Source organism: Notolabrus celidotus, chromosome 21, assembly GCF_009762535.1.
Source record: "Notolabrus celidotus isolate fNotCel1 chromosome 21, fNotCel1.pri, whole genome shotgun sequence".
NCBI classification, from domain to species: Eukaryota; Metazoa; Chordata; class Actinopteri; order Labriformes; family Labridae; genus Notolabrus; species Notolabrus celidotus.
The window spans coordinates 17,248,914-17,276,858 of record NC_048292.1 but is presented as its reverse complement, the minus strand read 5'-3'; the positions used below and the strand labels follow the sequence as shown (position 1 = coordinate 17,276,858).

At 40.7% G+C, this 27,945-nt stretch overlaps 2 protein-coding genes across 2 annotated transcripts in view; one reads left to right on the top strand and one right to left on the bottom strand.

Moving 5' to 3' along the window:
- LOC117805438 (voltage-dependent calcium channel subunit alpha-2/delta-4-like) overlaps positions 1-27,945 on the top strand; it is a 116,333-nt gene that overhangs the window by 45,502 nt on the left and 42,886 nt on the right. The window lies entirely within an intron of this gene.
- On the bottom strand, positions 38-24,066 carry LOC117804761 (leucine-rich repeat and transmembrane domain-containing protein 2-like). The gene is made up of 6 exons (XM_034673111.1): positions 23,988-24,066; positions 6,127-6,353; positions 4,816-4,941; positions 2,739-2,827; positions 1,980-2,137; positions 38-775 (listed from the first exon to the last, which is right to left on the bottom strand). Exons 1-6 carry the CDS (start codon positions 24,064-24,066, stop codon positions 255-257), a joined length of 1,200 nt encoding a protein of 399 aa, XP_034529002.1. The 3' UTR covers positions 38-254.

Here is a 27,945-nt window from a genome sequence, read left to right as displayed (position 1 = left end):
AGCAGATAAGGTGTGTGTGTGTATGTGTGTGTGAGTGTGTTAGAAAGGGAGAAGGTAAAAATAGAAAGGGGAAGAGAGGAAGACAAAAATGTGGGAGAAATGTGTCATTTTGAGAGTCAGAGGGAGAGACACAATAACTGTCTGTGTGCATAAAATGAGCCACTCCATCTCTCACCTCTTCAAGCCCTTTTGAATTTCGCCCCTGCCAACCTTCACCCTACAATGAACTGACCCTCTTAGGTCGCACCACTCCTCTAGGCCACAGAGGAGATCTGTTTCTCCTCCCTGTCCTCTCCGTCTGCATCTCCGTCTCCCATGAGCGGCTGCCTCTTCTTCAGCTCTCTCTGGTACTTGGCCATCAGCGAGGCATAGATGCAGCCGTAAGCTGCCGCTGCGACCATCATGATGCAAACGATTCCGCACACCACGCCAGCAATCACTACTGTGCCAATGGCGCGGCGCACGCTCACAGGGCGATAACGAGCACGGACACAATCAGCCGGGGCCTCTCCACCAGCTCCTCCACCCCCTGTGTTTGAAGAGGAGTCATCAGCAGTGTTGCTGTCAGAAATTGGCGTTGCCCCACTTGGGCTCAGAGCATTTCTGCTGCAGGGGGGGCCGCCTCCTTGCCCGGAACGGGAACCATCACCACCTCCTGCGCCGTTCTCATCTTCAAGTTGGAGGCAGTAGTTGAACATTTCCACTGGAACGCCACGGATGTCTCGCCCACGCAGATCCTTCGGCAGCGTGCACTCCACCGCGTCCACCTTCCCCCCTGACGGAGAAAGAAAGAGGTGCAGACACAGGAGGACAGTGAGAGGTCATTTATGAAATACCTTATGCCTGTAAAACGCTTCCAATTAACTGATAGAGAGGGAAAGAAGGAGAGGGGGTTGGTTGTACCAACACAAGGATGAGTCATACATCACTTAACACACACACAGAGTTTGCTGTACCCTCCACACTAAGTTGGAGATAGCCTCGACTAAGCCCTTCTATAATTCATGAGATGACATGCCTAGCTTCAGCACAGCTTTGGTGTATGTGTGGAAGAGGCAAAATATCTGAGTCACTAATTCCCACAGGCGGCAGCAGAGTGAGGGATCTACTTTGTTATCATCACATGCTCGTCATCTCGGGGTCGCGTTTCACAGAGCCATTGATCTGCACCCTCAGATACGTAGAGCAAGAACTAAGAGAAGGATCATGCAACGACAGATTGGAGAAAGTGGTATGTAGCCCCTGGATGCTTTTATCTCAGCTTGTGACTAAAGAACCCACTCTGCAAACAGAGCTCCCTCTCCAAATACCTCCAAATATCCCAGCTGTGGGTGCTTGAAGTGCTTTGCAAAAGATAGAATGTCAGCCTGGGCTGCTGTCACCGAGCATTTCACACTTGTATGGTGCTTTGTTTTACTTCCTAAAACACATATCGTGCATCCACCCTTTTAACAGCTACCGCCATGTTCTCATGTTCAACTTTGAAATGTCTCTGTGTAATTTTCTCTGCTGCTCTGATGATTATTAAATTATCATGTCCGCCTGAGTGTCATTCTCCTGTCTTAACTGAGCTGGGGAGTGAGAGCCCAGCAAAGCAGAAGGGAGCACAATGAAGCAAACAGGAGAATGATGCAGAAAAGAGAAGGGATGCATCATTAACAAGGCAGCTGAGGCCCGGGGCGCTGAGGTGAATGTAGATTTTTACACATGAAGAGAGTGGAGAGCAGCTGTGGTTATCTGATGTATTAACAGCCTGCAGAGAAACGTAGATGTCGCACATAGTACACACAATGAGTGTGGTAATGTGCATTCTCAGGAACGTTGCTGAAAGCTCAAGGATACACTGATAAAGACTCACACCTAGCTTTTCTGTGTTCACAGTCTCTGGCTTTCGAGAATCTTTGCCCTCTTGTTCAGCCTCCTATTTGAAATCAAACGCACCATTTCAAAGCTGTTGACGACATAAATCAAACATCTACCTCTGTACAGCAGCCACTCCATCCAGTGTTTGAAATCACGGAGGTTGCAGTCGCATTCCCATGGGTTGTGTCCAAGTTCCAGGTGTTGCAGGTTGGCGAGCGGCTCAAACGCTGCCCTCTCCAAACCGTGAAGCCTGTTACCCGCTAGAGACAGCCACCTATGAAATATTTAGAGTACAGTACATTTATTCTCTTGACTCCAACTGTAGAGAGGGAGCACTGATTTAAATGGCTACTGATTACAAGGACAAGGACTCTACCTTTACCGGGCACATAACTTCATATTATCCTCTGCTGGGATTCAGTTTAACAGTTCATCTATAATCTTTAGGTATCATTTTAAAAAAACAAGTTATCAAAATGGATAACTCGGAGCAAATGGTGATTAAAAAAGATAGCAAAATATGTCTGAAGTAAAGTTTGACAATGAAAAAAGGTTATTAATACCAAGCATACCACCTATCCTGTGAAAGCTTCTTCCATCTGGCTATTTACACAAGCAAATGGTTTGACATTGGTTGTTAAAGTTGAAGTATTTTAAGCTTCGCCCCCCCACTTTTGCTCTACAATATTCTACCAATACCTACATGATTAGCCTTCCCTGCAGGATAATATCAGTGCAGTGACCCATGGCATCCAGTCTCTGCCCTCTTTTTGGAGAAGAGTAATAGTGTTCTTAATATTAATCTGATGTGATCTAACACCAGTGTCCCCATTTACTCAATCATGGCAGTGTATAGCGTGTGCGTCCATGTCTACCTGAGGCTCTGCAGCTCATCCAGCACTCCCAGAGGTACAGACGACAGACCATTTAGGGACAAATCCAGACTCTGGAGACCCCCCAAACCCTGTAGAAACATTAAAACAAGATCTTTTTAAAGCATCCTTGCTTAGATTGTAAATGACTGTGCAGTTCACTTTTCCCCAAACCCATATTATAGTATTATTGGCTTCTTTTACAGTTGCTCTGCAAGCACCACTTGATGGACTAATCTTGTTTAATTTAGGGTCCCAAGTGAAGTCATGACAGAAGCTTATCCTGCTGACTGCTTTGGTTCAGATAAAAGTGGATAAAAGTGTTGAGCAAATGGTTTATGACTAATTTATCACCTGGATGGGAGCCCAGCCATGTATATCTACTCAGGTTGGCTTCAATCCTAAACAGAAACTGAAGAGGCAGGATCACCCAGGAATTGAAACAGACTATCAGATGTGGTGTCAGCGTCTTTCTTCACTCACATAGTATTTTGTCTGATTGGCCGAGCTGAAGGAATATCTTATCCTAATCTGATGCCAACAAATCAAATGTTAGAGCTTCGTCAGAGGCCTAATGCATCAAAATATGATGCTTTAAGCACCCCATCATGTTATATCTTGAGGCTGTATTCATTGTTTTGCATTGTTTTGATGCCAGAGAGCCAGAAGGTCTGATAGGTGTTGATGTTCAGTGGGGTGATGAATAGGTAAAACAAGCAGCAGACTGTGACCACACTTTCAGAAATACTCATCTAAACTGAGCTGCAACCTCCAGCCTTGAGAAATGAAGCGGTGAATGAATGCAGCAGTGGTAGAAACTAGAAACTACATTTCCATGAGCATCCACTTGAGGTTCTAGAAGCACAGGAAACCACATACACACACATTCAAAAAAGCCTGTCATGACCAAGCAGCAACCTCCGGTCTAAAAATATGAGTCCAATGCGGAAGTGCCAAAAACTGCTGTTCATCGAGGATCCGCTTGATGCTGGCTCCGGAAGTACCAGAAGTCACATACACATGAATGGGAAAAAGACAATCTTAACAGCAGAATTAAACATGTTTACAGGCTGGTACAAAAGATGAGTGTAGTCTGGATAGATCATTTCTCGATCGGCTCACACTGTACGGGGGTGAATTTTTTCTAACCTGGCAATTTCAAAGATATTGAGATTAAGAGTCTTCCAATGAGAGGCACAGCTGACTTGATTGACAGGCACAGGCGGGAACACTGTAGCTGTTGGCTAGGAGGCTCAAAGCCCGCCTCTTTACGTCACAATCACTCCACAGCAGCAATATGGCTCCCGCCGCCGACTGGCCTCAAAACAGCGCTTCAGAAACAGCTGGGTGACGTAACTGATACTACGTCCATATTTCATACACTCTATGGTCATGGCTGCAAAAATACACGTGTTGACAGCCTGGTGCGAAAAACTGAAAGCCGGCCTCAACTGCGCCTCTTTGCCTCTTGTTAAGTCGATCGAAAGTTAGCATAAGCCAGCTTTTCCAACATGGCGACTACCGATGAATGGACGCAAACTTTTGCTTCAGAAACAGATGGGTGACGGCACAGAGACTACATCCATGTACTTTACAGTCTAATCTACAGTCTAAGATCATGACCTCTTTCCTTAACCTGACAAAGCAGACGTTTTCCTTTACTGTAGCATACCGTATCTTACCAAAGTATGGTTTTTTCACAACATAAACTACATGATTTATACAGTTATTGTTGCAAATCCAACAGTCGTAGATTGGGAACTTTTTTCTACTCAAGCTTTATTTTGAAAGTCTGTATAACTTTGCATAATAACTCTTAATAATTTTTTTTAATTGACAGCCAAATCCTGTTGCATATTTGTCGCAGCTTACATCACAACAGAGGTACCTGCAAATCAGCCATATTTGATGAGTTTGGAGAAATGTATGCCAGACAAACAAGAGCAATGTTTTATGAATTACTGTACTACATTTCTCTCAATGCCAGTTACAGTTTGTGGCTGGAATAATAATGCTGTGTCTCATCCTGTAAGACTGCAAAGTGTTTGAAATATGATGTTGAATAATCCACAGAGCTTACCTGGAAGAGTTCTCTGTCCATTACTGTCAGAGAGTTGTTGTGCAGAGTCAGTCTTGTCAGGTTAGACATGTCTCTGAATAATCCAGCTGGTAAATTATCCAGGTAGTTATTAGAGAGGTCCAGTTCCTAGAATACACACACGCACACAAAAACATTTTCCACATTTGCATTTTAGACAGTTAGCCGAGGCTCTTATTAAAAATGATCTAAAAATGGAAAGTTAAATCAAAGAGTTCTCGCTGAGAGGCTTCATGCATAAAGTCTGGAGGAGTTTTAAAAATGGATTAACTGCTACAAAGCTTTTAATGCACATTTTATACCTTAATCTGACAGCCCTATTAAGTGCGAGCTCTACGGTAGAATAAGGACTAAAATCTAAAGAGGTAAACAGAGTCACGAGCTGTCAGGAAGGAGGTCAGGGTTTTTTTGCAGATGCACAGAGTTGAGGGCAAAACTGCTGTGCATGTGGGGCATATTTGTATATTACTATTAATAATAGTAATAATATCTTTATTTATATAGCACCTTTAAAAACCTGGTTGTTTACAAAGTGATTTGACTAACAAAGCATAGTTAAAATAAGGTAAGCAATTTGACAGACAGGGAGCAGAAATTTTAACCATGCAAAACAAAATGAAAAATAAAATGGAGAAGTAAATAAAAGCATTAAAAGGACAATAAAAGAGGTTTTCAGAGTAAAAGGACGACATCACATCAGGAAAATTAGAAAAAGTAAAAAGGATGAATTAGGAACATTAAAATAATAAATGAAAAATAATAATAATAAATTAAAAACAATAAATAATAAAATAAAATAAGATTTAAGACGATGAATTAGTTGGATAAAAACTAAAAATAATAATAAAATAGAAATCAAAGCAGTTAGAAAGATAAAGTCACATAAAAGCAAGTCTGTAAAAATGAGTTTTAAGAAGAGATTTAAAAGATCTCACTGACTCTGCGTGCCTTATCTCCTCAGGGAGGTCGTTCCAAATGTAGTTATGTCGTGCTGTATAATTTCCTAAAGCAAATATCTCACATGTTACTGTACAAATGAAGAAATAAATAATACTTAGTTTTGCTTTCACACAGAATGCTAACAGCAGATATCTCTGATTAAAATGCCAACTTTTCCTAACTTTTCTGTCTGACAGCAGAGGTTATTTGCAGTTTGTTCAGACTCAACAAACAGTCTTGTTTGTTTTCCTCGCGGGGGATTCAGTATGTGGGGTCACAGTGTGACAGCATACCTCACATGTTCAAAATGCTATGTCAAGGAAAACTTAATCAATAAAACGCTGTGCTGCATACCTCCAGAGAGGAGAGATTAGCGAAGGCTGAAGCCCCCAGTGAGGCCAGCTTGTTGTTGGCCAGCAGGAGGGAGCGGCTCCCCGAGGGCAAGAGGTGAAGGGGCGGCAGGGAGGAGAGACCCCGGCCCCCGCAGTCCACCAGGCCGTCCGAGTAGCAGAGACAGGGAGGAGGGCAGGAGGAGGCTGAGGGCGGCAGCAACACCAGGAGGCAGAGGATGCAGAGGAAGACTAGAGGAGGAGAAAGAGGAGGACAGAGACATGATCATTTAGACTTTCTGGTGAATTATCTCAGCAGTGTGAGGATCAGATACAATAAAACTTGGCAGGAAGGAAACAGCAGCAGTTTATAAAACACTCTCCTATGCCAGAGGTGGTTTTGATATGCTTTTAAAAGACTGCACTGCAAAAACTGAAATCTAAGTAAGATTGAATATCTTAAATAAGGGTGAAATTAGCTTATTTTGTTGCCTGATAAGATAGTTTTTTCCACTAAGCAGTTTTTATGTTAGTGTTTCACTTGTTTTGAGTGTTTTGGTCCTAACTGATCTCAGTAAGATATTATAGCTTGTTACTGAGATGTTATGACCTATATTGAGTGATACATGCTTGAAACTAGAATATCAACTGTTACAAAGCTGTTTGATCAACACTCACACGTAAAAAACTGTTTTTTCAAAGTAATAATTTCTTATTTCAAGCATGAAATAAGAAATCATGACTTTGACACATTTCTTCACACAATTAAAACAAATGTCAGCCAAATGTAACAAACAATAGAAAATATGTACTACTATATATTAGTACCGTTGGCACAGTACTGTAAACTGACACTTAATATTTAAACATTTAACATTTCAAACCGTTTCAAACTGAAATAAATACATTCAGACAAGTTATTCCAAATTAAAAGGCAGAAAATGATCCTACATAATGACAAATATATTCTTAACTTTTGTCTTTCCATCAAGAAAAGTAAATGAGTTTTTAGTATAACTTTACTGGTTTCAAGAAATGTAATGCCTAGTGCATGTCATTTTGTCAAGACAATGGCACTGGGCGTGGATTTAGCCTAATGGTTAAGTTGCGTGCCCATGAAGTGGCAGCCTTGGTTGAAATCACGCCTGTGGCCTCTTTCCCGCATATCATTCCCCCACTCTCTCCCACTTTCCTGCACTATCCACTGTCCTCTCCTCTACGAATAAAAGGTGTAAAAGCCCCCCCCCCCCTCCTAATGGAATTAGCATTTACTTAACTTAAGAATATTTTTCAATGTATTGAGAAAAGAAGTCTCATATGTTTTTATTTCTATCAAGAAAAATGCACTTGTTATCAGTGAAAATACACTACCTTTAAGGTATTTCTGGGTTCATTGAGGTTAGATGTTAGATACCTTGACAAGCCAAATTTTCCTTTTCTGTTGGCAGATCTTTTTGCTTAGTTTAAGTAATATCCCCCCAATTTTTGTATATGTTTTCTCGTTTTGAATGCTGACTTTTTGCAGTGTGGAATCACACTGGAAATTCCCATTTCTACCATTTGATTTCATGCTTGTTTAAACCTTGAGAAACCAAACATTGTGCCTGACACATCACTCAATCACCACAGAACCAAAACAAGACCATACTTTTCATATTTAGTGTTCATTTGTGTTTTTAGCCTACCCTGAAGCCACAACTCTTTTTAAACAAAGCTGCACTTGTGTGCTTGTTCATTGTTTGTGGATTTGTTTTCTCTTTGTTTTTCTTTGTGTGTGCTTGTGTGCAGCTCACAGTAGCTGAGAGACATTCATGAGGGAAATCCCCTCTGTTTTCTTTCATTCTCGACTCATTGTTTTCCTGCAGACTGTGTAGTCATGTCATCCTCTCATTATTTCTGTTTTTGTTTTCTTCCTTTATTCTGTTTATAGTCGACTGCTTTTCACGGTTTCTTGATAACATTTTTCATTTATTATTCATTCTTCGCAGCTTTTTGTCTTCATCTGGATCAATTGAGGTCTTTTCATTCATTCCTTTTCATATTTATTTGTCTCTCTGTCTGCCAATCCTTGTCCGTACCTCTCTCCACTCTGTAATTCTCTCTCTCTCTCTCTCACTTGTTTCTCTTTATCTTTCTCGTTCTCTTTCACTCCGAGTCTCTCAGCGGTGCTCTGTATTCCCTCAGTGTCTTGTTACAGTGGCTGACTTTGTTTCCATGCAATAGCTTATCAGCAGGACTTATGCTTTATCTCTCTGTGTAAGCATGTGTGTGTGTGGGCATATGCTCGTGCGTGCGTGTTTGTTAAGCACCAACAAAGCGTGATATTAACAAAACTACTCAGTCTAAACTCCAGACACAGACGCAGCACTTTCTTGCTTCCTGACAACACTGTGTGCTGCACCAGCAGATTTCATCACTTGCATCATCTGCATATTATTAGCATCTATTTCTCAGCATGCCATTGCCTTTTGTCACACTATGTCTCACCAGCTCCCTGTTGTTGTAGTTTCTCCTTCTGATGGTCCATCTGTTTTCCTCTGAATTTGCTTTCTTTCTCGTTTTCTCGCTCCCTCCGCTCACTCACAGTCAAGAATTAATTCCCTTTCACCACACATATTGACTGTCTGGCATTAAATGTGATGAAACCCTGTGAAATAGCCCTTTACAGCCCATTCCTTATTGCATGTTAAAAAAGGGAGCAGAAGTGATGAATATAAAGAGATATATCAGTGATTGCATTATGAAGGTCATATCATTCCTGCTGAGGTAACTTTACTTTCCTCAGGGTGTCTGTACCTCACTGCTGATCAGATATGAAGCTCTTTGGAAATCATGTTTTATTCCCTTTAAACTGATCATAAAAGTACTTTAAGTGAGGAGAGACTGTAGGAAATTACAGATTCAGCAGTGGCTAGACAGTGAAATTATACCTAATTAATGATAAATGATGAGTAATGCCTTTAGAATGAAAAGAGGAGCTGAATGATTTAACACACTTACCCAAGTTGTCGTAGTAGAAAAGAGACAGGTGTTACAAATAATATTGACAATGGCTCCGCTCTATTCAAATGTCCCAATGCACCATGAGAGTAATGACATCAAGCACACACGATAACAGGAACTGTACACTGAAGCAGCCCAATGGAAATCAGCCGTCTTTAACCTATGCCTACATGTTCCTTCCACAACAAATCCAAAAAATATTTTCCACTATGTCAAAAAAATTGCAGTTTTTGTTGTACTGATTCACTGATATAGAAATTTGTCCATATTTGCTTGTATAATTCAATAACTGCATTGTCACCAGTTTGCTAAAGCAGTGCTAACAACTGACATCATAGAAAGCTAGCAAACTCAACAGTTGCTTGAATAATTTACTTCTGGTTTAATATAATTAAAGTAATTTAAAAGGGAAAGCTAGTTTGTTTGGCTAGCTACGATATAAAACTGGGTACAATGAGAATCAGCTAGCCTGCTGTTTCCTTGCAGAGTCCACAAACCACGTATTTAGGCTCAGAACTAGTCAGTCATATAAGCCCCTTGAATTAGACCCCTTCACACTTATACAACATACCACTATACTATGTTTTTTCATAGAAAAAAAACCCTTACTAAATCGTTTTTTTCTCAGTTTCAAGCATTTGTGCTAAGCTAAACTATGCTAAGCTAGCTATGCCTTCATGTACAGTCATGTAGTATCTCAATCTTCTCGTCTGACTCTTCATGAAACATATAATAAGGTTGTTTTCCACAATTTCTATGTGTGTATTATACAACACAAGTCCTCTCTGAATAAAAATCAAAGTTTCTTTTGAAGTTTGGTTTATATTTAAAAACATCACATTTTTCAGTGGTAATGGGAGGCTTATATTTAGGCAATTTCTACTAAAATCAAAGGATCTTTTTTAATGCTTTTCAGCACCCGAGGGTAATGTGCAAAACTTCTGGTTGAATAATTAATATCTAGAGATTTGAAGATTTATTTCACTTATCCTTTTAACTGAAACTTTTGCTCAAGAAGCAGCACTACAGAGGGGCTGGATTAACTCAGTTTGAAGGGTAGATGCTCAATAAACAGAGCCTAAGTCCTCAATGGCCTGGTTGCTAGTTTGACTCCTGATCTGTGACCATTTGGTGAATGTCATTCCCTCTCTTTCCTCCACTCCTCTCTGCAGCTGTCCTTTCCAATAAAGGAAAAAAAAGCCAAAAGCCTGATCTTAAAAATAAACTGAAAAACATTGTTCTTTGTTGAAACCTCTGAAAACTACACTGTAAGGCTCTGAGAAGACACACTGACGGCGATTCCAGAAATAGCACCTTTTCCTAGACACTTTTTACCTGCCAGACAGAACATGACCTCCCTCTAACAGGACACTGCTTCATCTCACATTCTGGACCAAAACGGTTCAAAAAGAGGCCATGGTAGAAAAATAGGTGGGTGGACTCTGTCCTGTATACTCTACCCTCTCTGCTCCATCCTACAGTATAATCCTAATCTCTAGGAAAAATTAACTCCCATCAAGAAATGTAAGAAGAGAGTAACCTGAAGCGTTTTGTGCCGTCTTACTTGTGAGGTTTAATTCTTCAGAGGTTCAATCTTTCACTGAAGCAGCTCAGAAGGAATCAGGACGGATTTGGTTGCACAGTGGTTGTGAATTTCTCCCTTGCAGGTTTGAAAAGGTGCAGCAGTGCAAGAGATTTGTGCGGACAATGTAGCTCAGAGGTAGAAGCACTGTTATACAACCGAGAAGGAGTGAAAATGGAGGGAGAAATTTAGTATATTTTTCCGCTTCTCCATATCATGTCGAATTTCAAATTGTGGTTGGCTTTGTGCATAGTTCATCTCTCTCAGCATGCAATAGGGATTTTATTTTTCGAAAAAATATTCCTTTTCTTCCCTCAATCTCTCTTTCCTCTTTGCTCACCACAACCCCTCTCTTCTCATTCTCTTACTGTACGCTAAAACTCCCCCTCACCTCCTCCCTCCCTCCCTCCCTCCCTCCCTCCCTCCCCTCAGTGCTGCAGCCTATCTTCCAACATTTATGAGTGGTTTTAGCTGCTCTCGTGGAGGAGGTGGTTGTTGTTTTGGCTTATTTTAGATGCTCCAAATCCTCTCTCTCTTTCGCTGTAGCGCTCCAAACAGCCAAACCAGAAGGAAAGAAAACAATGTTCAGCCACAGAGTCAAGAGGAGGAAAGGGAGTGAGGTTCAGTCCAAATAAGTTTAAGTGGTTCTGTGCAGTTTAATTCAGTCCAAACAGACTCAGGACTGAATCTTTTATAAGAATCCCCAAACACACGGCGTAAAAGTGCTGACATTTTTGGCAAATGTAGGCTGGCAATGCTCTCAGCAGCAGGAAACAAACTAAGACACTGCATTAAAATGCAACAAGATGTTCCTGTTTGATTGAAGCAAGACTACTGACGCAAATCTGATGCTACCCATCAGACCCCCAAAGAACCCCTCTGGTGTCAGAAGTTTTAAGATGTGCAGTCCAAGATTGACTGATGTTTATTAGTTGGCATATTTGTCTGTTGTTTTAAAGGATGAATAATACAGATTATCTTTTTGTGATGTGGAGGAAGATCATTAAAAGTTCATGAGCAGTGTTATTTTTCAGCCCACTTTGTGAACTATCTTTCTATTTTTTAACTGGAGGATCATTTTTACACATCTCAAAACCCTGCTTTATCAAGGCTAGCATGTTGACGGACACACACACACACACACACACACACACACACATACACACACACACACACACACACACACACACACACATACACACACACACACACACACACACACACACACACACACACATCAAAGGTCTGTGTTTGTGTGTTTGAAGCTGTTGAAATGAAACATCAGTTGATTTGACAGTAATTAACTGTCTGTATGTTTGCAGAACTTTCAACATATTTAGTCCTTAATCTGCACGAAAATGGAGGATTACAGTGTCACGTTACTACACCCACTAATTCACAGAGACACATGCATCTATTTTTAAACCACTGTTAATAAGTCATCCTTATTTTTCACCACGCTAATAGGAAAATAAAACTAATTCCTGCTGTCGTGTGACACTTGTCCTGTATATGTGGTAATGTTTGACACATCTCCTAGACAACACTACTCAAAGTCACCGGGTGTCTCAGCTGTAAGCTGTTAGTTTACATCCATGGACCCAAGAGTGAAACTGGATCCATGATGTCATCACCGCTGACACTCATGTTACCAAGCATAGTTGCACGTTACCAAAGGCCAAGCTGTTTTCCATGCAATAGACAGACACGCTGCTTTCTCATTACTAGAGCCACCAGCTGTTGAATATTCAATGTACTCACATGACGCTGTTTCAAATGTTTCACATGGTTGTCTGCAGGCTTTTTTGCAGCCTTGTCATTTTGGCTAATTACTGAAACTTTTCTGCAAATTTGACAAATCACACTGTTTCCTGCTGCGTGTCACTATGTGCATCACTAAAATCACTTCTTTAGTATTCAAAATGTTGACCACCTTGGATCTGGAATGCTGTATTAACAGTGAAAAGTATAGTTTACTGTGTCTTTGATATCTCTGCATTAAAGACTCACTCTTTTCTGTCAAGCAGACTGATCATCTAATCTAGCATGGCTCCAAAATGACTGTTTCTCTATATTGAGCATGTGTGCAATGGATGCTCTAAAACAGTCATTCTCAAATGGGGGTACGCGTACCCCTAGGGGTACGAGGAAGTACTGCAAGGGGTACGTGACAAATGTAAAAAAAAAAAAAATAGTTGCATCACAAATGTTTAAAAAAAAATCTGATTTGAAACAACTTCATCAACAGCATTTAATTTTTATTTCAATGCAACATCAAATAGGGCACAATTTCCAAATTGAGCATATTCATTCATAAAATGGAAAGGTGGTTGAAATGCTTCTTGTATGACAGAAATAAATCGGTGTGCTCCTTGGGCCCTCAAAGGTACTAGCTGCCTCAATCTTTAATTATTTCTGAAAAATATTGCACTACAAAGTATAAAATTTGTGTCATCTTTCAATTCAATTTTATTATGACACTGTAAAACCACATGCATACATTTATTCATGTTATTTTTCCATACTATTTCCTGAAAAATTTCCTCAGCCATACAAGGGGGTACTTGGATGAAGTTGTTTTTGAAAGGGGGTACACAAGCCAAAAAAGTTTGAGAACCCCTGCTTCATAACAATTGGAGCTTGGGTTGTAACTTTTTCAAAAAAAAAAAAAACAGCAGTTGCTGATGCAGTTTTGAGCACTACATACTTGTGCATTGGAGCTAATGTGTTTAGTATAGGAGCTGATAAATGTTGTTGTTGATCAAACAGCAATTAATACAGAGAGGAATAGCAAGGAGGGGTTGGAGGAGATGAGAAATAGTCAATTTTACTCATTATAGGAAAAAATATTGACAAAAATAGTAGCTAAACTTGAAATAAAACCTTGAAAATAGAAAATGTAATGTGTTTCCTGCCTTTCTTTTTGCCAGATGACTCCTAAGTTTAGGGTTAGTGAACAGTTAATGATCAAAAGCATCAGTAGCAGTAGGTTAATTCATAATGGCACAGGAAACACAGCCACATGCTCATATAGGTAGGCAAATTTTCTGCAGACCAGCTAAATGAAGGCACTTAAAATCACTTTGCAGGACAGTGGGGGTTGCGAGTCTTTGGAACCTATATTTTGGGGTTGTTGGCTGAAAAGTTTGGGAACCCCTGGGCTACAGCGTCAGCTACCACGTCGATTTGACACAGAAGTATAAATCAGGCTTTAGGCTGCTGCAATCCCACAAAATCCAGGAAGGACAGGATGGTAGACAAAAAAGTGTCTAAATGCTTACAATAAACAGGTTATCAAACATCATTATTTTTCTAATGTGTCGTTTAGTTCAGTTTTGGCGGCAAGGATTCAGTTCGGTTTAACTGAATTAAAGATTGAAGAGATCCAGTTAAGTGGAGATAAAAAAAAAAAGTTCTGAATATATGATGATATTTTATATGTGGGAGAAAAAGTCTGAAAATTAAAATTTGTGATTTATGAAGTAGAACTCCTTATCTGTTCTCGCCTCTTCTCCTTGAGCAACAGTGTCTGCCTAATTCTTCTGAGGCTGTTACACGTCTGATCTCTCTGTAACCTGAGACCTGATGTAGTTAGCAGATGGAAAACAGCCAGCCAACCTTTGTGTGTGTGTGTGTGTGTGTGTGTGTGTGTGTGTGTGTGTGTGTGTGTGTGTGTGTGTGTGTGTGCGTGTGTGTGTGTGTGTGTGTGTGTGTGTTTGCGTTTGCCCTTGACCTTCTGTGTGTGTGTGTCCCTATGCACACCATACTATCTCTCTTTATGCATGTCTTTTCTGAGGCTCAGTGTATAAGAGGCATAAAAGGATACAAAACACACACATTTAATATCAAGGTCCCAGCTGTACCACCAAGCTATTCCAACATTGACAAGGTAATGCTGTGTTACCGTAGCAACCCTGTGCTGTAGACGATGTTCAGAAGACTGTAGGAGGCATACGGGGAAAGAAGTTTGTGCTATACATCAAATCCCATCATTTAACCCACATTATCTCTTTTTCTCTCACACACACACATCCCTCGCTGCTCGACTACCAGGCTCGAGCATGAATAATCCCTTACTCTCACACACACAGTCACTCACACACACTCACACACAGCAGTGTGTGAGGATAAGTAGGAACAGGGTGTGAGGGGTTTAGGCTGTACTCCTGCTGACGGTGTGATGAGGAGAGAGAGGAGTAGTTTGGGTTTTTTTTTAAATCGCCATTTTTAGACTTCATTTTTCCGCATTTTTCCAATCTACTTCATCCTTTCATCTCTCTCTCTTATTGTTTACTCTTGTCTTTCTTTCCTCCTTCATGTATCTCCCACCTACTCCCTTCCTCTCCCTCTTTCTGTCCTTATCTCCCCCGTACATTTCTCCTGTGATGAATCCTACTTTGCATGGGCAGACTCGTCATTTAAACTCGTAGGTGTGTGTGTGGGTAATATGTAGGCTGCCTCTCTAATTCATGCTATGTGCATCAATTCGTTGCCACTCACACATAAAAGCATTGCTCATGGGTAGGTATGACATACAGTGTCATATTTTTATGCGATAGTGGTTATTAATTAGAAGGAGTGAAGGATTACACAAAGAGCGGGGGAGATAAAGAAGCAAGAACAAGGGGGAAATAATTTAAGTGAGACAAATTGTCAGTTAAGAGTCAAATCAAGCGACGTGTCAACATGACACCATATATTTGATGGATGTGGCTTTTTATTCTTCTGACCAATCAACTGGGCGTTCATCCAAGGCTGTATGCTTTCAGAATTTGGAGAGAAAATGAAGGACACTTGGCGTTTGATGTCACATCCTTATGGGTGTGACTAGAATAGATTATACTGTGCCTTGGACGTGTGACAGGTCGTATTATAGGCCCACTTGTTCTCGAAAAGGGAAGGATAGAAACGATTTTATTGATCAAAGTTGTAAGGCTGTGGTCTCAACGCCATAGTTTTGAGTTTTATTTGGTTGTTTCCCTCTTTTATGTGTTGAACACATCATTTTTAAAGATACATGGACAGATAGAAGTGAGGTTATATCTCTAAACCTAATGTTAGACGTGCTTGTACTGTGCTTCAGATCTCTTATCTTGCTAATTGGATGCCCTTTTCAGAGACTTGGGGAGTGTTAACAAAGACAAATTGAGCACATCTCCAATGGCTTTATTATCCAAGACCATTATCAGCCATCATTTTCTATCATTACTTAGCAAATAAAGTCCTATTTTTTACAAAGAATGGGCCTTGTTATAATCATTATAACACAGCAGCTCCAATCTGGATCCATTCAGGGCTTGTTTTGAGTGTAATACTGTATCAGTATCTCCAGCAAGTGCTGAACTGGAGTGGTGCTGTTTGTGGTGCAGAGGATTATCCAGATTTATCTCTGCCAATGTCCCTTGAAAGTGGGACAGTGCACTGTATTTGGATGCTTCATTTGGCAGACTATAGTTACACCTGTACCAAACCAAACCTTTACAAAAATGTCAAAATAAACCTTGTTTACTCTCCTTCCAGGCATGTGGTTTCTGCATGCTTTCGACGTGTGGAGCTAGTTCAAGGTTATGTCAACAGTAGAAATTAATTCCTATATAGCAAACATAACAAGCCATCGCCATATAAGAGGTCAGGGGGCAGATCCACATTGCCATAACAGAAGATTATAATCCAATGTTCCTGGAAAGATCAATGCCATAAAGCGTTGGTTTCATAATGAAAAACTGCTCCAGTGGTCTTTCAATGGGAAAACCTATTTGTTTAAGGGTCAACTCTTTGTCTCACTTCTCAATATCACTATCAAAGACATTAAAACAGCTATTGATTGCATCGTTCAATTTGCCAGATGCTTTGGGTAGTCTGCCAAAACGCTGTCATCCCAGTTTCTATTTAACTCAGAGTCTCATATAACACAGTGCAAAGGGATCAGGCTCCCTTCCAAACCCCTAATGCTACACAAACACTGCGTCACCCTGCCGGTGCTTCGTGCCAAGCCAAACGATCACGGCAATGTCACAAAGTGCCACCTGCTCCTAACAAATTGAGATAAATTAGTTTGTTTGGACCAGTTTACCAGCTGAGCAGTGAATTTAAAGAGTTAAAACCAAAGACGCTTGTCAAAAACAGGATGCATTTAATACATTTAATGAGAACGTTTTTAACCATACACCAGAATCATCCAACTCTGTAACCACTCCCTCACGCTGATCCACCATATTCACACTGCGGCCTTTTTCCACTGATGTCATGCTTCAGGTGGGAAGATAAATGCTAGTGTTATGTTGTATTTCTCTAAAAGGTTTAAATATAGAGAAACATTCAATAACTCATTATCCACAGTTAGAAACAACTTATGTCAGCAACTCTTTGCCAATGGTAGTCTTTTAGTCCCTTAGCTTGCTAACAGTAATGAAAGCTAACAGTAATGCTCATGAGCCAAAGGTTATGTAAGCTGGGAATTAATTGAAAGCTATCATTAGCTGTTGTTATTCAGCTGCCATTAGCCTACTTTAAGATTAACCAAACATATTCCAACTTGGAAATTGGCCAGATGATGTAGACAGAGACATTGCTGTTTAGAACTTTTCAGGAAAGGAATCAATTATTTGCAAAGAGTTGTGATAGCTAGCTAACAATAATGAAAACTAACTGTAATGATAGTTAGCTAAAGGTTAATGAAACTTTCCGCAGTTCTTTTTTCCCCCAACATTAGCTGTTGTTAGTTAAGGCGGGTACATGATCAAAGCCAGCAAAGGCCCGATTGATTGATGTTTGCAAACGACATCATGTCTGATTGTCCTGTGGTGTTGGGTGTGTTAAGAGTCCGATCGGAGGCGCTCAGAAAGCCTCAGAAGGAGAGATCGTAAATAATGAACATGTTTAATATTTGTGACTAGAAATCCTGTAGTGTGTGGGATGCTCCAAGAGGAGCCGAGCACGTGCATTGTGTAATGTCACGTGTACCGGAGCAAAAGCCAATCAAGCTGACTCAGCTGACTGACGGAAGAGGAAGTAAAAACAAACAAAAACATGGCGCCTGTGAAAACTCACCGCTGTAATGAATACAACTCGCACCGTAATGCACACAGCCCACATTCCCGCCGTCTCCATGACTTTTTCCATAGTCGTTTTTCTTTTTTGTGTGTGTTTTCGGAAAGTAAGAGGCCGAAAACAATCATCATTGCTTCTTTCTGTTCGTCCGCCATGTTTGTTTACATTGAAGTCACGTTTTACTATGCGAGATTTTGAATATTGAGCGTGAAGAAGCTGATATTCTGCTGAAGAATGGGTTAGTGTGTGGTGTGCTCCGTAGTGCACACCACACACTATAAGATCAGAAGAGAGATCTTGTGCGATCTGTCTTTTGTTATCATGAAGTGTTTGGTCTCTAAATATGTGAAAGTTTGAAGAATCCTGTAATGTGTGCCCGCCATTAGCTGCTGGTAGCCTACCTCACAGCTGACAAAGGTTTTTTTGGTATGTATAATAGCCAGTTTACCCTTTTCTTTTAGTTTGTAGTAAATGGAAATGACATTTTTACTATTTTTTTTCCAACCAAAGATACAATATCAGAACATTACAGCTTCCAACCCAGAGCATGAGGTTAGAGGAAGCATGTGAATATGGTTGGATAAAGCTTTTTTAACTACCTGTCTCTTTATTCTTACCAAGACCTTTTCCTGTCAGCCTCCTAGTACAATTTCAGTTCAAGTTGAGTTAGTCAATGTGAGAATCTGGCAGGATATTTTCAGGAACATACATAACGTGTGACATCACACCCCCTGCCCACCACCCTCCTCCTCTGACAGGGAGGACTTCATGCTGTGAAGGATATGTGTGAACTAGCAACCTTGAAACATCTGAGCTCCTGAAAAGTAAATTCCTGGAGTGTATATGTGAAAGAGGCTGAAGTAACTGTATCCTGGCTCAAGTCCAAACCACAAATTTAAACCTCAGTCAAAGTGTTATTCCACCATTTGCACCCAAATCCTCTCGTTTATCATCCCCCTCTCTCTGATTCTGTCACTCTTTCGATTAGAAGCTATGTGGTCACTTAATCTGCCCGGCTTATTCCGAGACCGCAACAAGGTGCATAAACACACACAGCGTGATCAGATAAGCTACAGTGTGTGTTTATGTGTGTTTTTGTGTGTGTGTGTGTCACAGTCTGCTGGGATCACCAAGGCCTGGAGGCACCATATGGTCCCTGTGTGTGTCACTCACAGACCTCTCTGTTCTCCTCTTTCGCCTCTCCTCCTTCATCCTTTTCTTTTCTTCTCTGTTTTATCTCTCTCAGTGCAACTCTTTGATCTCACCTCCTCCTCTTCCTCCTTTCCACTTCTGACTGTTCCCGTCTTTTTTCACTTCCTCTGTGTAACTTTTTCTGTTTCTCACACTTTATATGTTTTTACTGTTTTTTAACCCTGTCATTTCTTTATGTTTGAGTTTGGAAAGTCTTTGAACCACTTTATATTATCTCAACGCTTGGTTAAACTTGTTCATGGATCATACTTTATTATTACTCATGATTTAGGGATTTGTTAGTCATCAAGTCATTAATTAGAAACTCAGGGAGGGAAACCTAAACTGGACTAATAAACTTCTGGAAAGACTTACATAGAGTATGCATGAATATGGATTTCATAACAATTTATCAACAGGAATAAATGCAATTTTTATGGCTGAATTCAAATATGAAAGCTTCAAGTACATTTATAATTTAACTGTCCACATAATACATGATTTATTTTTTTAAAGGAGAAGAAGAAACAGTAAAAGGAAAAATTGATTTCAAGCATGAATCAAATGCCATCAAGCCTATACTTTTATTGAGTGGGATTTATCGTCTGGATTTTTAATCACTTTCTTTTCTCCACCTGTCTCTTGTTGTTTTTTCTCTACGGCTTTTTGGTTTCCATCTATTTCTCTGTTGCTTGGTTTGGAATTTTCATGGCTCATTACAAATGAGAATGTTTGTTAAACATACTGATGTTTTATCAATATGAGTCCAATGCGGAAGGTCATCGAGGATCCACATAAGGCTGGCTCCGGAAGTACTGGAAACCACATTCAAACCAATTAAAAAAAGCCGACCTTCACAGCAGAAATAAACATGTTTACAGCCTGGTACAAAAACAAGTGTAGTCTGGATAGCTCATTTCTCGATCGGCACACCCTGTAGGGTGGGTACATTTTTTTCTAACGCGGCAATTTCAAAGATATTAAGATTGCGAGTCTTCCAATGAGAGGCACAGCTGACTTGATTGACAGGCAGGAACACTGTAGCTGTTGGCTAGGAGGCTCAAAGCCCACCTCTTTACGTCACATTCACTCAACAGCAGCAATATGGCTGCCGCCGACGATTGGCCTCAAAACAGCGCTTCAGAAACAGATGGGTTATGTCACAGATACTACATCCATATTTTATACAGTCTATGGTTTTATCTAATTTATAAAAGCATCAACAAGTTACCAAACCACCTGACTAACATAGTTTTTGTGCAAAATAAATAATACAGTAAACTGCAATGCAAATGCATTTCATAAATATTTGCCCCTTATTAACAAGGTCAATTTTTCGATTACTTTGATAATATTCAATATGTGCTTGAGTGTCAAAAAGCACAAAAACGTATGAAAATCAGAGCTACAGTCATATTTTTTAGCTAAAAGTTACTGCAGGCAAAAAAGGTGAGAGCGGTCGATCAACATAGAGATTAAGCAAAAAAAAAAAGAGCTTTTCACATTGAATACGCTCGAAAAACTTATAAAAAACATATAAATACTCCTGCATCTCTTCAAAAATGCAAGAAGGTATAGAATTCTGATTGTTTGCTGTTGAAGTCGTGCTTCATCTGCACGCTGTGTGTCTCTGCTCCACCGTCCGTCACAGCCTCTACACCGCTAACTCTCCTTATTCATGAGACGACAAACACGGACATTTGGTTGGTCTTTTCAGCATCTCATTAAGATGCACCCTTTGAGTTTGTGTCTGTTGCAGACGGACTGAGAGCAGAGGAGAGGGACAGAGATGTCACCTGGTCCCTTTGTGTTTTCTGATAGCCCCGTGTCCCAGCCTTGTGACTGTTGTCAGGGAGCTTCACAGCACTGCACAGTAATTGATGTCCATTATGTTACCAAATCAGTAAGAAAATTAGAAAAAACAGATGGAGAGCACACTGTCTGCAGATACACACACCACTACATGCCTCCTCTATATTATGAATGATGTTTCAGAGGAAGTATTTTATTTTTTGTGAACATAAATTGAAGGACAATTTATTAATTTAGCCTTTTATTATTTTTAACAGTATTTAAATGCATGTCTGGGTTGACTGGGATGTTTTTAAGGGGGGGGGGGGGGGGACGATCTTTGCAGCATTAATAAACATGTTTACAGCCTGGTTCAAAATAATTTTTTTTCTAACGCGACAGTTCAGAAGATATTAAGAATACGAGTTTTGCCCAAATAAGGACATGACTGACTTGACTCCCGGACGGGAACACATAGCTGTTGGCTAAGAGGCTCAAACTCTTCCCCTTTATGTCAAACTATGCTTGGTTGAGTTCCGCATTTCCAATATGGCTGCCGCCGTCAATTGGCTTCAAAACAGCTCTCAGGAACAGATGGGTTATGTCACGGATACTACGACCAATAATTATGCAGTCTATGTGTCCACCTGAATGCAGACAAAACTGAGTTTTAAAAAATCTCCACCATGGTAAACCCTCTGTTTACATTTGGACATTTGGCCCAAACATAGAGAGAAATCTCAGCTCTACATTCTTTAACATACAAGTGGACAGAGATTTAGCATAGCATAGCAATGACAAGCTCCCATCCACACTGTTTCAGTTATATGTACACCTCTGTCGTAGCACGTCATGTAAACAAACCACTGCTGAGTTCTCTGAGATGGAGGAGTTCTTTCTGTCTTTCTACATTTGCACCTTTGAAACGGACAGCCAAAGGTGTTCACACAAGTCGAGGCACTTGTGTGAACACCTTGTTACAAAAACAAGCTCTGTTCAGCAGGAAAACCAAAAGGAAAAAACATCAAGACACACTCCCAGGACCCTGACAATCTCCCTCCTGGCCAGCTGACATTGATTTAGGCTCTTGTAATGAAATAAGGAGGTATCATAAAGGTACTCCACATCTGGATTTCATAATTTAACTGATTATCATTTATGTCTATGCAGGAGGCAAGAATGAAAATTGAAAAAGGGCATCAGGGTCAAAACAGCACAGCGCTCTTTGTTGCTTAGCACTGCGACACTCCATTAAATACTACGCAATTAAGCTGATTCAGTCGCTGACGCTCACTCATGTTCCAATCCAATCCACTTTATTTATATAGCACATAAAAAAGAAAAGTTGAATGCTAGAGTGTGCATTTCATAAATTTATTTCACTCTCCATTTCTTCTAGTTTAAAACATTTCATCACATTTGCGCTGCCATTAGTTCAACGTGGAGCCAACAGGAGCTGACACTGAAAAATACCAAGTCTTCTCCGTTTCTCTCATTGATCTGTCAGATTTTTCTTCAGCTCTGCTGTTCAAAGCACACCTTTGATTTCAGTTTGCACATGCAATATCACCAGAAAATTGAATGGGAACTCATCTTTCATGTCCTCTCTGTCTGTCAAACCCCATTTCTAAATGAACTTCAGCATTAGAACAGAAACACACCCTTGACGGTTTGAACTCCGTCATCCTCAGCACGGAAGCCTGACATATTCAACAGCTCTGATTTGAAGGGACGTCTCAACCTCTTTCTAGTCTTTTGACATGCATCACTCACAGATTCAGTGCGGGTTTGTGCAAGTGTGTGTATGACAGTGCGGAGAGGGGATGGAAGCGATCAGAGAGCATTCAATCAGTGTGGGGGAAAATGCAGAAAGACGGTGGAAAAGCAAAGAAGAGAAGAAGAGAAAACACCTGTTATGGAAATGTTCTGTGGGTTTTTTTGTCAGCACAAAAATATTGAATCAAACTCGGAGAGGGACTGCTTTGGCAACACTGTGCTACGTTTCTGCCAAGAATGTAATTGCATGGAAAATACTCTGAGATGGAAGGAGAACATTTCTGATAGCTGACAGAGAAATGTTCTGATATTTCTACTCCTAAAAGGCTTTGGTAATACTGTTAATGCAATATTTATGCTGGTGGAGCTTAATGAAGCACGCTCACAGTCGGAAACCCAGACAGAGAATAAAGTTATATTGAACTTCAATTAATGCAAAGATAGACAGAAAGGTGAAGAAAAGCCAGACAAGGAGGAAAAAAGAGGTATATCTATGACTTGGAGGTGCTGTGTGCATGTGTGGAGGTTCTGACAGATAGTGTTGCCTTGTTATTTAGTGGCCCCGGTGTAACACAGCAGTATGTGGGGGCGTTTTTGCCAGACATCTCTGGAGCAATAATACCTCTCCAGGCTGAAAACAAAGATCCCTGTTTTTATGATCTCAGTCTTTATTAAGCCGTTTATTTCCTGCAGAGTCCGCAGCATGTGTTCATGAGTACAAGCCTGTGTCATGTTGGATGTGTGACAATAGAGAGAAGGATGTCAGAGAGGGGCTTTCATGTTTGCCTATTAGCCGAAGAAGTGTCTGGAATCTCGTCGAGAGCACGATCCGTCCACGACGCACACATGCACGAGAATGCACACAGCTGGCGAATCTGTTGCTATGTTACCCGACTTCTGATGGACTTTTGTTTTGACTTCCCGCAGTATAGGAAAAGAGAAAAGGCTTATGGGTGAACTGACATAGACAGGGAGAGGAAGAAGGAAATGAGGACAGGTGAGAAAAAGGAAGTGAGGGAATGAGAATAGAAGAATGTGAGGGGAAAGAGGAATCAGCTAATAAGAGGGGGAAGGAAAGGAGATAGGGTAAATTGGATGGGGAAAAAAAAGAAGGAAAGGCAGACAAATAACCTGCAGGTCTCTTCCAATCATTCCCTCTGCATGCTTTTGTGTCCACAGACCGCTGGCTGTATTAATACATACAGTAATGTGGCATTTCAGAAAGGGGACTGGCACGTAGCCCAGCATGCTCAGTGCCCTTATCCTTTGTTAGTGTGTGTTTGTGTGTGTGTGTGTGTGTGTGTGTGTGTGTGTGTGTGTGTGGGCACGCTAACATTAGCAGCTGTCATAACAGACAGAGCTCCTCCTTTCATGTGTAGTTAGGAGCACAATAGATGCTTATAAAATAGAGCAGAGGTTGAGTAAGAATGGAGAAACATTTTCTTTTCTTCTCTCTTTTTTTTTATTCTGTGCTCCGCTTTTTGTCAACTCACCAGGTCTGGTCAGGTGGTGGGTGGTAGAGCCGGGTGGGGGCAGGCCGATGCCCCCGGGGGGTTGGGTGTGGGGGGGCATGACACAGAGCGCTGCTGCAGCCTTCCTCTGTTGGAGGGGGCGGGGCTATGGGGGCGTCAAGCCGCCATGCCTGCAGCCTCCACTAGGGCGGCGACTGCGGAATGCGACACCAGAACACCTGAAAGAAAGACAAAAAGAGAAATGAAAGAGACGCATGATACATACATGAACAGATAGACCGATAGATGGATACATACATAGATAATACTTTAAAATGTTGAATGCTCCATATTACATCACTTTTATATTGCACAGTCCTATACTAATGTGCATATGAACACGTGCATACACATATGTTTGTGCCTGCAGCAGTGGAGTCTAGAGCAGCAGGGCACTCGTGCATGGAGACCTTCTTGTGTACATACAAAGGGTGTGTTCCTTGTAAGTGTTGCGTCACACCTTTGCACACCCATCTGTCTGTGATCATGCATGTGCCAAAACAAATTCCATGCTATGATAAGCATAAAATATAGACGTCTCTGTCTTTGGCAGTTTTTTTACTAAATCAGTTCGGCTTTCCCGCAGACAGACCCCCCGCTGCTTCTGTCTGGCACAGAGACTGACACAGAAAGCATGACACAGGAAGAGAGACAGGAGGAAGAGAAGGAAGAGATAAAGGAGGTGAGATTCGCATGAGGGTAAAAAAATGCAGAGACATAACGAGGAAACAAAAACAGGGTTTTCGTGAAAAGAGGATAAAAAATGTATGGGAAGAATAATAGTGAAGGACACGTGTCTGTGTTTGTGTGGTACCACCAAACTACACTCAGGCAAGGCAATAAGAGGAGGAGGAGGAGGAGGAGGAGGAGGATGGTAGACTGCTGTGGTCTTCCTCACTGTCTAAATAAATTCTGTTCCTCAAGTAAGAGGAAGTGTGTCTTTTTTAAGGAAGATTGTTTCAAACTAATCTTTTAAATTGCATCAGCTCAAAATCCTCGAAGTGATTTGTGTGCTTCCTCTCTGCAGATCTGTTTAAGAATCAACAAACTTCTATAAAGGAAACCAACAGTTCAAGAGTAACATCAGGCCATTGAACTGCAAGTTTGAAAAGACAGTTGCACTAAAAGTCTGCAGAACAGCTCTCTTCCTGTTTTTAGTTCTCTGAAATATCACAGCAGATGACTGTTGTGAAAATAAAGACATTCTTGTCTAGTTTGAATAGTATGAGTAGTCTCTTGTTTGCAGATGTATTCTGCCTGATTAATATCAGTACATTAGCATGTGTGGCAGATGACCACAAAAGCAATTTTCTCTTGACAACAAAGTTGAGATAAGGACACCCCACTCCAATCACAGGAGTGAAATGAAACGTATCCCACATGAGCTGAAAAAAAGATGAGTGTTCTTTAAACTGTTGAGTCATTAGAGTGAAAATGGCTTTTTACAAGTGGGAAATTACCACGGGAGAATGATCGTTCATACCACCATACCACATGACTGGTGCGCGCTGTTGACTCGCACCCCCCCGGGCCAATCAGTGTAATTTTGAAAACGCTGGAGTGCTGCTGTGAGATGCGTGTTTTCGCGAAGTATCATCAAAACGCAATCAGCAGCGTGTGAAATATGGCACTAATCAGATTAGGCTGTTGTTCGATGGGTTGGTTGTTTGTGGGGAGAAACAGAAGTAGGCTCTTTCGCCATGAATTTGAACCGAGGTGAATGTGCATCCGTGTGTTTTTGTAGCGCTCTTCTTTGGATAACTGTAGTGGGTTTCGTAATTCAACAATGGTACCACTTTAAACAGGCATGTCAAGCCAGAATGATCTGGAATAGCTGGGTAGTAAAGTGTGTGTGTGAAGGGGAAACATGATGGATATGACACACAATACAAAGTCATATACAACTGTTAATATGCGAGTGAGTGGGAACTGAAGAAGGAGGACGTGGGGTAAGAGAGAAATAAAAGAGGGGGTGAAATCAAAGAAATGTGAAGTAAAACATAGCATTGATAAAAGGATAAAAACAAAATGCAGGCAAGGCTGTGAATACTAGAAAGGGAGGGGAAGAAGTACAACAAACAGGACATTAAAATTCTCCTCCACAACCTCCTCACTGTTTTGATGCTGGTGTGTGTGGAGTGTGAGATTGTGTTCCTGTGCCCCAGTGGTGCTATTTGTGTTATCATGATTGCGATTAGTACCTGCCAGACACTGAACAAAACATAAAACACTCGTCTAATCCATCAGCTCCCCACTCCCTTCCTCTCCTTTTATATTCCCTCTGCATATCATGCTTCTTCTTCCTCTCCTCTTCCAATATCTCCTCTTTCTTTATGACCTTCATCCTTCAGTAATAACTGCTCCCTTCAATCCATCCCATCTCTCTTGATCTGTCTCTTACTCTCTCTCGGTCTCTCATTCGCTCCTTGACAAGGAAACGCAAGGCATGTAGCGAGGATCCTCAGCAGATGGATTTTCCTGCATGTGATTAAAGTCACATTAGGCCGATTCTGCTGGGAAATTTCACTTGTTCTTCTTTAAATGAGCGAATGAGGCTCATTTTGAAAAATTCAGCAGCGAGGCTGAGAAATGGGAGGAACTTAAGGAATTAGGGAAGACTCGTGTGTGCTGAATGTTTCATCTCGTCTCTTTCAGATAGCTGCTGAGTGCATTTCTACATGTATGCAGAAGCAGAACTGACATGAACATTAAGTTCTGCTGTCATCACCATCTTTAGTGATCTTCCTTTGTGTCCACACTGCTTATTATTTCACCCATATACACTGTCAAACACCATCCTAAGCTTCACTCATTGAGACAAATGCTATTTTCACTCTGCCGTACTTGTTCTCTAAATTAAATATTTCAAGCTGTGTGAAATCAATGTTTAATTCTGGTTTCAGCACTGGGATTGTAAGTGTTGCCTTGGTGTTGCACGCTGGCCATTTGTCAGATGATTCATGGCTTTGTGTTTGTGTTTATTTTGTATTATTTCGGGGAAGAAAACCGTTTGGCTGAGAAGCTGTTACAAGCGTGTTACTTCACGAATATCATTCACTTGTTCTGAATATTGTCCTTCATTCAAAACGCTCAGAGGAAACTTTTGCACCAAATGCATGTGCGCATGTTTTCCACATCTCGTTCTTGATTGCTTACTTGATTGCAATTTTTTTTATTCCATTAGGAGCAGAGGAATAATAATAATAATAATAATAGGGGAGAATGGGGGTTGGTTATCACACTTTTATTGTTTTGATGATTGCTCATCATCAAAACATCTTTCAAAAGTCATTCCTACATTAAATTGAAGCTTAAGGTGTTGGCTTGAAATGTGTATCCCTCTCATTTTCCAACTCATTGTAACTAAGAGGCAATTAACTTTCAAAGACACTCTGACACATTGTGACAACCAACCCCATCACCGGGATGGTTGTCACACTATGGGGTTGGTTGTCACAATGGTATTTCAATGGGGAAAATATTTTTAAAAAGGCAAGAAGGCAGAACTAAATTTCAAAGTTTAATTGCACTGACAAGTGATAGGCCTACATAAATTAATGCATTTTAACACAAAATGAGCAAGGACCATGAACAGGAAACACATCTTCAGGCCAGCCTATATAACAACATAAAGAACAAAACAAAAACACGCACTCCAACTCATTTCACCATGCGTGATTTTGCCAACATAGGGAAAGAAGAGAATGTGACGACCAACCCCAACTGGAATTTTTTGCTAGCATCAAGGCTAACAACTAGTTAGCTAGCTAATAAAAATCTAAACTATAGCTTTCCCCTCACACTTTGTAAGGGTAACACTTGTTTTGTTATAAACCCATCGTTTAAAAGCCTAGAAGAAAAATACTGAGGAGCTGAATATTTACAATTTGACATGAAAAACACAAAAAGTCCTCTCAGCTAAAGTTCAGCTATCTTACTC

What these genes read in the sequence shown, in the direction of transcription:
- LOC117804761 (XM_034673111.1), bottom strand. Translation starts at nt 24,066, where the DNA reads ATGCCCCCCCACACCCAACCCCCCGGGGGCATCGGCCTGCCCCCACCC. An exon ending in GATGAGCTGCAGAGCCTCAG is followed by an intron (nt 2,138 to 2,738) that starts GTAGACATGGAC and finishes AATATTTCATAG; the next exon opens with GTGGCTGTCTCTAGCGGGTA. An exon ending in GGAGTGGCTGCTGTACAGAG is followed by an intron (nt 776 to 1,979) that starts GTAGATGTTTGA and finishes TTTCTCCGTCAG; the next exon opens with GGGGGAAGGTGGACGCGGTG.